An 11,334-nucleotide genomic window follows, 5' to 3' on the forward strand; every position below is an offset into this window, starting at 1 on the left:
AGGGGTCGCTATGAGTCGGATCCGACTCAACGGCACATAACAACAACAATAACAACAACTGCATTGCCAACCCAAGTAGGCGTCGCTGTGAGTCAGGTCTGACTCAGCGGCACATAACAACAACAACACCTCTTGAATAAACCTTAGGACCCTTTTTGTTTTGGGATTGTCCATTTCTGAAGTTATGGTAAATCTATAAAAAGTAGAGAGTGTATGAATATCATGCACAATACTTCAGTGTTTGCTCGTAAGGATACCAAATTAGATTTTATAGGTGTGTTTCTTATAGATATTGATGTCCTAAGATAACAAGTGTTTGTAAGGAAAAGTACTTTTTGAAGAACAGAAAATTGACACTTGCAATTAAGAGAGGTGTTAAGGAAGCAAAATTAGCAAAAACTGAAGTATAGTCAGTCATATCTTCCATAATGCCACGTGTGTCCCAGAAAACCTCCATTCTGCAAGTTACACTAAAATAACACAGCTTATAATTAATGTAGGGCTGACACAGACCACTCAAAACTTGGTAACTTTTTAAGTATAACAAACTAACTCACTGCCGTTGAGTTGGTCCCGACTTACAGCGACCCCTCCTTGGGTTTCCAAGGCGGTATCACTACGGAAATAAATTGCTCCGTCTTAGTTCTGAGGAGTGGCTGGTAGGTTTGAACCACCAGTCTTCTGGTTAACACTCAGAAGCCTTAGGTACTATACCACCAGAGCACTGAAAAATAAAATATCAATCCAAATATTAACACAGTCAAATATCCACTAACATTTGTGCCTAGTGTTAGTCCATCCTTTGCACCATATACACTGGGGTTCATACTTCCTCCTTTAAAGGCATTAGCTTCTAACAGAGAGCGATTTAATCAGAACTGAAAATATATTTCAGACTTATTCTTCATCAGTCAAGATGGTGGTTCGTGTTCTATAGCAGGGAAATGCTTTATATCTTTATATGCACTTGCAGCTTCCCCAAGTTAGTTTAAAATAGAGGAAAGCCACATAGTTCTTTCAGCTAATGAAATAACTGTGTCTTGCAGTAGAAGAAGACATCTGTAGTATTTATATATAAACCAAAACCAAACTCACTGCCATCGAGTCGATTCCAACTCACAGTGACCCCCATTGGGTTTCTGATGCAGTAAATCTTTACGAAAGTAGATTGCCCCATTTTCCTTCCATGGAGTGGCTGGTGAGTTTGAACTGCCAAACTTCTGGTTAGCAATGAAATGTTTTAGGCACTACACCACCAGAGTGCACCCGCACGCATGCACATACACACGCGTACTCTCTCTCTTCTTCCTTCTTCCCTCCCTCCCTCCCTCCCTCCCTCTCTCTCTCTCTCTCTTTATATATATGAACTGTGAAAACTTCTGCTTCTAGTTACTTCCAGTCATTAATATTCTAGGAATAAAATCTTATACAGCTTTATGTTATACTGACAAGATTCCTCTCTTTACCAGTCACACCTAAGCTAATTCTCATTGAAGAATTAACTGTACCTAAAATAATGTACAGTAGAGAAGGTATAGGTAGAATGTGGGTAAAAGAAGGTCAGGTGTGGTGTATCCTAGTGCGGTGTAGTAAATTACCTGGTATGGCTTTTCTAGCCATGTTGTGTTGTTGTTATGTGCCGTCGAGTCGGCCCCGACTCATAGCGACCCCTCCTTGGGTTTCCGAGGCAGTATCACTACGGAAGTAGGATTACCCAACCTTCCTTCCGGTTTCCGAGGCAGTATCACTACGGAAGTAGGATTACCCAACCTTCCTTCCGAGGAGTGGCTGGTGGGTTTGAACCGCCAGCCTTCTGGTTAGCAGTCAAGTGCTTTTAGCCACTATGCTACCAGAGCTCCTAAGTCTTTGTAAACTCTGTGGTGGAATTTGCTGTGAGCAACTGAGGAGCTTCTGAGTGTAAAGGTTATCCTCCTGGGGTATTTCTGTGGGGAGTGACACAAAGCAATGTTCTGGGAGGTTCGCTCTCTCTCAGGTGCTTAGAATTCTGATGTTATGATTGGCTAGTTTGGCCACCGTGTCAGGCTGAAAAGGAGGCCTCCTAGAGGCAGAAGTCTCTCTGACTGCTGGCTGAGAAGAATGTGAGAAAAGCGCTCCTGAGAGAAATGCACTCCTGAGAGACACACGCTGCTGGGGAAAAAACACAAGAGACACGCATCGCTGAGTGAGACACCGAGGGACATGCACTGCTGGGAGAGAGACTGTGAGAGACTGTTGGCTGAGAGAGACTGAGCGTTTTTCCTGAACTTGAATTGTAGCCTGGTGCTTCCCTAGTAAACCCCATAATCTGTGAGTTCTGTGTGGCCACCGCAGTGAATTATTGAACCCAGCAAAAAGGTGGTGAGTAGTGCGGGAGGAACGGTTGGTGTCAGGGTTGTTGAAAGGGCTGAAGGGAGGCAGCATGTCTGGCATGGCAGGAATAGGCCTTGGGCTACTGATGGTGATTCTGTCTTCCTATTGTGGGGTTAGAGGAGGTCAGAAGATGTGGCCTCCTTGCCCCTTTAGCACCTAGGTTGAGGGTAAAATCAAAGTTTAGAGAAACGAGACTCAAACCTGCAGAGCCATTTAGTTTAAAACAGAAAAATTCATTACTAAAGCAAAGTTTTGTGTGTCCCCAGCCCATCCAAGATAATAATATTTAATCATTGCAACACTCTAGAAGCCTAGGTAGTGTTTTAATTTATAAGTAAGGAATGGAGACTTAAGTATTATCAAATTGATCACAGTAATAAGCAACCTCAAATATTTTACATAAAAATATATAAAATGGATAGCAGTAGTATAAATGTAATAAATTTTTTTTTAAATTATTTTTTTACATTTTTTACATTTGGTGGTAGGTACTTAAACTGAAGTGTTACAATGAGGAGTTGGGTAAGGGAAATCATTTTAAGGCAGTGAAATAATGGAAAACTAGAAGACTGAGAGGAGGCTAATTAGAAGTTTGGGACACGTGTAGAGATACAATAAATCTTGATTCCCCATTAGGTGGTGGACAGCCTCAATTTCTGACTGGAAGATTTCCAGTTATAGCCCATGTGAGACCTGGCTTTACTTTATTTACTATCTTTGAGGTTGCCTGTGGTATTCTTAAAGTAAATTTCCTTTTTACTTGAATTAGGTGAAGTGACTCTTCCCTTTAACCAAATGATGCCCAAGGCAATGAAGATTCAGAATATAGGATAAAGAACAGGATCAGGGAAACAGTTCCAAACTTGGTCACCTAGAGATTGGCATATCCAGTGGACATTTGATGTGTAAAATCTTTGAGGTAGAGATTTTAAGGTCATGAAATTGTGGAAGTGAATGAGAGCTTCCATAGAAAGTGAGAAGAGCAGAAGGTTTAGGAGCAGACTGTGGACACCAACTCCAAGGGCTGTTTGAGGAAGGAAGATCCAGTACTAGTGGGCTGACGGAGAAGAGCCAGGTTTGGGAGGGAGCCAGAGAGCTGATGGCCGCAAAGTCAGGGTGGTACAGTGTCAAGAAAAAAGAAAAGGCGGTCTCATGTACTCAAGAAAGATCAAGTACCGTGGGGACTGAGGAGGCCATTGGATTTGACAGTGAGGTCAGTGATGGTCTTTGCCTGCTAGCGTGGTTTCTGTGGAGTTAAGGTAAGTATTCTAAGTCTGATTTCAGCAGGTCAAAGAAAACTGATGCATTGATGCATCCTGATGAACTATCAAAAATATAGTGGATGATGATGAGGAGGAGGGGAGGGGAAGAGGTGAATGAGTTAGGACTGAAGTACACCTCAAACTAAAAGCCAGACTCACTGCTGTCAAGTCATTTCCAACTCAGCAACCTTGTAGGACAGAATGTAAGTGACCCTTAAGGTTTCTCAAGGCTCTGACTCTTTATGGAAGCAGACTGCCACATTATTCTCCCACAGAGAGGCTGGTGGGTTTGAACTATTGACCTTTCAGTTAGCAACCGAGCACTTTAACTGCTGCACCAGCAGGGCTCCTGAAGTCGACCTTGTTGTTGTTGTTGTTGTAAGGTGCTCTCAAGTCAGTTCCAACTCAGAGACTGTGTGCAACACAACGAAGCACTACCTGGTCCTAAGCCATCATCATAGTTATTGCTGAGTTTGAGCCTGTTAGAAGCCACTGAGTTACTCCATCTCATTGATGGTCTTCCTCTTTTACACTGACCCTCTACATTACCAGAAGGTTGGTGGTTCAAACCCACTAGCCACTCCCTGGAAGGATGACAGGGCAATGTACTTCCATAAAGATTAAGCCTGGGAAACCCAATGAGGGTTGCTATGAGTCAGAATTGACTCAATGTCAGGGAGTTTGGTTTTGGTTTTTTGGCTACTTTACCAAGCATGGTATCCTTCTCCAGGGACTGGTCCTCCCTGGTAACATGTCCAAAGCACACTTTGGACATGTTGTCAGGGAGTCCAGTCCCTAGAGAAGTAGACTTAGTGATAGTCAAATAACATCTCCTTAATTTAACACATGAAGGAGCTCTGGTGGTGCAGTGGTTAAGGCATTTGGCTGCTAATCAAAAGGTCGGGTTCAAACCGACCAGCCACAGAAGAAAGATGAGGCAGTTTGCTTCTGTAAAGATTTGCAGTTCTGGAAACCCTTTGGGGCAGTGCTGCTCTGTCCTGTGGAGTTGCTGTGAGTCAGAATCGACTTGTGGCACTGGGTTTAGTTTTGTTTTGGCTGGATCTGGAATCAGATGCCAAACTTGGTCATGATGCACATGTGAAAAATTATTTGTACCCAATTAAGGGAGAAACTGCATGATGCTATAGTTTTGTTTTTGATTGGGAAGATCATTAAATTTCAAAATAATGTTATAAAGGCACTTGCTGAATTTGGAAGGTAAAATGCTGAATTTTAAATTAACCATTGTTATTTATGGGTGGTATGTCTTGTCCATGGGCAGTTGGGTGAAGCTAAAATATTGATAACATGTATTTTTGAGCATCCAGACCCATAATATAACTTTAGTGTTTGGTATAAGAGCACCACCTATAGGTTTCTGAGAAATTTAGAAAAAGGACTTGAAAGCCAAACCTAATGAAATAAAAACCTAATAAAATTCTTTCTAGTTTTTTCCTAGAATTGGTTTTTCAATTTATTTAAAAGTTAACAGTTTTCTGTTTTGTCATAAAAAAAAAAAAATCCCACCTGGTGTTTCTACATAATCTCTCACTGCTCTTAAAACAGCTAATACATATTTGAATACTTACATGCCAGCATTGTAATTCGAAGTTAAATACAGTTTAACTCAGAATTATATTATTCTCTCTAATGCAGATGAATCTTTTAATGAAAATAAGTAATTATCTACATTCTGGGGCAAGAGTGATGATTGGTTTTGCTTGTTTATTTGTATGTTTAGTTGTATCTTCATGAACTTAAGAATTCCTTTATTATACTACTCTGGAACGCTGTGTCAAGAGAGTATTTTAACAAAGGTCTTGTAAATAACCCAGGGAATCTTCTTCATTAAATTACTGTGATCACTCATTAGAGCAGTTAGAAGCAACACTCTGGTACTTTATTGTTAAGCTCTTAAAATAGAATTACATTTGGGTAAATTTAGTCTCCTTCTGAACTATCATTTATTAAAATTTGATTTATTTTTTGATAAGAGAAATTGACTCTTAATTTTCACAATTAAAAAATAGGGAGATTTGACTGCATGGACAGTTAGAGGTATGCTAGGCCCTTAATATATATCCTTGTATTCTGTGTCATGAATCTCTGTGTTCTGTGAGTGATTCAAAACAAGGTCCTTTTGGTAATGTGCCCTAATGCCATAATAGACCCATTTTAAGCTTGAACTTTGTTTCTGTGGTAGAGTATACTTTTAAAGCCTTGATTACATTTTTTTTTTAAGGTAATGTGTTACTCTATAGAAACAAGAATTGGCTCTTAAGCATAATAACTTTCTTTGTTTTAATTGTTATAGATCAAAATACTTTTCTAAATCACATAGTATATTGTTCAGATTTCTTAACTTGTATTGAACAGTGTATATAATTTCTAGGTTTTAAAAAAAAAAAAGCTAATATTTCTAAATTAGGATTTTAATAGGGATATTTGGCTGTCTACAAATTGCGTTTCCTGATTTTTAAAGTAACAGAACTTAAATAGCTTGGAGTCCAGGCTCCATATGTTGTCCATATGTTGTACCAAGAGCTTTGCTTACACCAATTCATTAATTCATTCAACAACTCCTTTAGATCAGTGTGTATATTAACTAATTATTTATAATATAATGCAACAGTCATGTTTTAACTTTTGGAAGATAGGGAGTAATTGTATTCTGGTCATGAACTTTTAGTTCCGTATGTACTCTTCATTATTTTTTCTGTAAATTGCCTCTCACTTCCGGTATCTGTACTCTGGCAGCGGCTCTCCTCACATAAAATTTGCTACTTCTCATCTAGGAGCTCTGGTAGCATAGTGCCTAAGGCACTTGACTGCTAACCAGAAGGCTGGCGGTTCAAACCCACCAGCCACTCCTCAGAAGGAAAGTTGGGCAATCTACTTCCGTAGTGATACTGCCTCAGAAACCTAAGGAGGGGTTGCTGTGAGTCGGGGCTGACACAGTGGCACGTAACAGCAACAACAACTTCTCATCTGCTCTTATTTTAAAATCGGGTAATATAATTTGTTGAAATAGCATTAAGTAATTAGTTCTAGGATTTTAAGTTCTACTGAAGGCTTAAATATTTTTTGTAACCTGCTGACTTTGTTTTTGATTGGGAGAGAATAAACTGTCAGATTGTTAGCCAAGGTTTGGATAGGTAAGATGGTAACTATTTTGCAGTGAGAGTTTGAGATAATGAAAGGAGAATAATCAAGGAAATTATTAATAGTATATTCTGTATGCATAAGTATTTTCTTCTACAATATTCAGGTATCTAATCACATAATAAGGAGCTCTGATGGCATAATGGTTAAAGCACTCAACTGCTAACCAAAAGGTTGGAGTTTTGAATCCACTAGCTATGCTCTATGGGAGAAAGACATACCTGTCTGCTTCCATAAAGATTTATAGCCTTGGAAACCCTATAGGGCAGTTCTCCTCTGTCCTATAGTGTCTGTGAATTGGGATCAACTCAATGGCGTGGTTTTTTTTTAATCATATAGTATCTTAATCATTAACTATGTCGAGTTTTTATTTTTGAAGTAATTTAGGAATTATTCATGGCCCTGTAATAAAGCTTGGGAGTGTTAATAAGGTTTAAATCTGTTACATAGTAATTTGGGATAATGTTTTGGTTGCTTTATTTTAATCATCCATTAACTTCTTAACAAAAATTACAATCCAGCATTTTAAAGGTGTGTTTATATGCTTTTGTTGGGAAGACTGTTTATATTCTTTCATTTCAAGTGTCATAAATTTAGCAAGGTACTCCTGAGGATCTAATCACAGTAGTCTACCAGTCCACGTTGAACTTTAAGTAGTTTATTAGAAAACAAATGTAAAAGGTAAGTTTTGAAGGTGGATGGATTGATGATAGCTCACTTGCTCGGTCTCTAGGACCAAAGCTAGCAATCATAACTCTTAAACTTGTTATTCAAAGATCCAGTCTGAACACGTCTTAGCCATATACTTAATTAGGATAACAGAATTCGACTAAAAGGGAAGGTAAGAATATAGCTCATTAGAATAATAAAAGCTTCTTATGTTGCTAATACCACATTTTATTGTATATGATTTGATGTGTAAAGTAGGGTTTTTTTTTTTACTTTTTTAAAATAAACACTGATTTTCTTAATGCTGTGTTTTGAGGTATAATAATTAGCCAAGATTGCGTTGGCTGTCTTCCAGCTTGTGGAGAGACTCCAGAACAAATTCACGCACCAAGTGGTATAATCACGAGCCCAGGCTGGCCCTCTGAGTATCCTTCCAGAATCAACTGTAGCTGGTTCATAAGGGCAAACCCAGGGGAAATCATTACTATCAGGTAATTGTGATGCCTTTCTATGTTACTGTATATTACTTTATTACAGAATATAAATTCAGTTCCCAAGTGTCATTATTCAGTGCACAGTAATACAAAAAGAAGCTTTTCCAAAATATAGTAATTATACCTATCACTTCATCTCAAGGGTAGGAATGATGGCCCATCCTTTTACCTGCTGTTAGCAGAGCATGTGTTTTGAGCATTTTCTAGTGGTAGATTAGCATTGAGCCATCCACATTCTTCTGGCCCACCTTTGAACAAAAGGTGCACATTTGCAAAATGGCTTATTAGGATCGGTACTGTGATCATTGGCCATAGGATAAACAAACAACACCCACTAATCTACTTGGAGATCTGGCCGAGGACCTTAGTCTCATTAGTAGAGTTCTCTACCTGAATGAGTTTAAAAATGTAGGTGTCAGTCTCTATATGTGTGTGTATGAAACATGAAACAAGTTAATAGTGGATAGTTATTGTGTTTAAAAAAATATTTTTTATAACTTTGAACAAATGAACATTTGTTAAGAATACAAAATGAAAGGTATTCTTGGGGAAATAAGCATGAGATTAAGATTCTAAAAATGATAGAAATAAGGAAGATTAAGATAAATTATAAAATCATTTAGTGAATTAATTGCAGAGAAAAAGTGTGGGAATAAAGTATTAAGGATAAAAAAAATTCAGTAGTTTTCCTTGCTTAAGGAAATTATATCAAGGCTATATTAAAAATACATATTTCCCTGAAGGCAAAAAGTAGGTGGGGAATAGTGTGCCTAAACAAACTAAGGAGCCCTGGGAGTTAAGTACATTGGTTAAGTGCTTGGCTGCTAACCAAAAGGTTGGTGGTTCAAACCCACCAGTGGTTCCACTTTAGAAAAGACCTGACACTGTGGTCCTATAAAGATTACAGCCTAGGAAACCATATGGGACTGTTGTACTCTGTTCTGTAAAGTTATTATCAGTCAGAATCGATTAGATGGCACACAGCAACAGCGGGCTCGCAGTTGAAACTGAAACATAAGTAAGAATGTCACGCCCATCCCAGATATAGTATTCTGCTACAGTGAAAGGCACCTTTGGCATCCTTTCACATGTAACATTTTTATGGATAGGAATCATGGAAGTTTTTAAGATTTAGAAGGGACTTTGCAGATCATAGACTCATCTGTTCATTTTACTTTTTTAAAAATGAGACTTGTAAATAAAATCTACTTTTGCATCTTTTTCCATTTAAACTTATTAACTAATGGGAATACCAGTCTTTCTTGAGAAATGCTACTCTAGCCCATCTCCTATTCTACAGTGGCCATGTAGTGTTTTATTTTTGAATCCTTCTGACGTGGTGTAGTGCCTAAGGCACTTGACTGCTAACCAGAAGGCTGGCAGTTCAAACCCACCAGCCACTCCTCGGAAGAAAGACTGGGCAATCTACTTCCGTAGAGATACCAACTCGGAAACCCAAGGAAAGGTCTCTGTGAGTCGTAAGGGACTTGACAGCAATGAGTTTTGTTTTCTGCCTTAGTTTTGGGACCCTGGAGTTCAGCTTATTTATGAGCTGCTCCACTTTCCTGTGAGATTTCACAAAATGAGGGACACTAAAGACCAAGTCCGGTACTGAAATGCAAAACAAAATTATAACTAACCCTACATCTGAAAAGAAATTTCCTAAATTCTGGAAGGAGTTAATGAATTTGGACTTACACAGCTTAATTAGGATTAAAATGTGATGTCAGTAATTGTCTTAGTTCTTCATTGAAGTCATTGTCATGGTAATAGTAGAACTTGAAAAAGATGATACATACACACAAAGACAGGTTTCATTTTAAATATTGATATAAAAGCTTAAGTAAATTATTCAGAAGAATCATATACCATAATCAAGTGCAGTTCATGTAAACATGCAAAAGATGAGTCAATATTAGGACATTGTAAATTTATCATATTAATAAGTCAAAAGAAAAAGCGTATGATTATCTAGAGTAGTACATGTTTTAAAGCAGTTTGAGAAAAAGACAACATTCTTTCCTGAACTGAAAATAAATAAATAGTTAATAAAATGGAATTTGAAATATGGCTTTTAAAATCTGAGTAAAAGAGGGAAACTTAAATTAGGAGCTGTAAGCAAACAATACCAAGAGCTGTTTGAAACTGGTTGAAGATGGTGGTGGCACAGAGGCGTCTTGACTTCACTCCTCTTCCTTGAAACTCACCTAAGCCAGCAAATCCATGGCAGACAGAAGATTTCATTCCAGCTTCCTGCTTGAAGCCATGGACTAAGATGGAGCTAATTTGCTCAAGGAAGAGGCTGAAAAGAACTTTCACTTACTACTACCTGTCTTTCACTAACTACTACCTGTACTGATAGGGGCTGAGGGCTTAGAAAAGCGGGAGGACACACTCTAATAAATACGGATGTAAGTCATTATGAGTCAGAATTGACTCAGCAGCACACCAGCCCCACTGACTCCGTGCCAGGAGCTGCAGGACTCGGTAACACCATTGAAGACTGGTCTGAAGTGGAGATCCAGGCAGACCGATGGCCAAGCAGCAGCGGCGGTGGAGGAACCTGGAGTGAGTGAGGGTGAAAGAGAGAGAGAGAGAAAACCAAAAAACCTTTTACAAAGTAAATCTGTATCCCAAACTCCAGAGTGCATAAGACCTAATGCTAAGAAGATCAGTCAACAAAATCAAGTTGGAACACAAATTTACGCCAGGTAATATTAACTTCATTATGTCAGGGGTGCTTTTTAACTGGTTTATGCCATGGGCGCTTTTGATAGTCTGGTGAGACATATGGCTCCTTAGGCATAATTAAGTTTTTTAATTCGTAAAATAAAATACACTGCATTACAGAAGGAACCAATTACATTGAAATATAGCTATCAGATATTTTTAAGTGTTTGTAAAATAGTAATATGTGTTTTTTTAAATTAAAATGTGAACAAGATCAAGTGATAATTCTAATAACTACTGTAAGTTCAAAGTTTTTATGAGTGTAAATAGTATCTCTGTATACATGTAGCAACTGAAATGTAATAGGAAAATTACATATTTCTGTTGATACATGATTTCTGTTGGTGACAGTGACAAGTACTGTAAATACTATTACTGTTTGTCACTTATATTCATAATTGAAGGAAATGCTAATTTTCACTTAGAGGCTAGTGAAAATAAAGTTTTGATTTTTTTCCCCCTACCCAATTTGAAGAATAGAAACACTAATTCTCTCTTTTGGACTTTGTTAGAAAAAGAGTGGGTCAGTGTTTGAATTAAAACATCTAAAGATTAAAAAGGAGCTCTGGTAGCATAGTGCCTAAGGCACTTGACTGCTAACCAGAAGGCTGGCGGTTCAAACCCACCAGCCACTCCTCGGAAGGAAG

The 11,334-nt window shown here is 38.2% G+C and overlaps 1 protein-coding gene across 1 annotated transcript in view; it reads left to right on the forward strand.

Annotated features, from left to right (window-relative positions):
• The window catches only part of LRP12 (LDL receptor related protein 12), a 103,048-nt gene that overhangs the window by 71,553 nt on the left and 20,161 nt on the right, over window positions 1-11,334 (forward strand). The window contains exon 3 of the mRNA XM_007934784.2: window positions 7,819-7,954. Coding sequence (XP_007932975.1) covers window positions 7,819-7,954 — 136 coding nt within the window. The remainder of the gene's footprint in view (window positions 1-7,818; window positions 7,955-11,334) is intronic.

Source organism: Orycteropus afer, unplaced genomic scaffold, assembly GCF_000298275.1.
Source record: "Orycteropus afer afer isolate SDZICR_OR568_19922 unplaced genomic scaffold, OryAfe1.0 scaffold00021, whole genome shotgun sequence".
Taxonomy (NCBI): Eukaryota; Metazoa; Chordata; class Mammalia; order Tubulidentata; family Orycteropodidae; genus Orycteropus; species Orycteropus afer.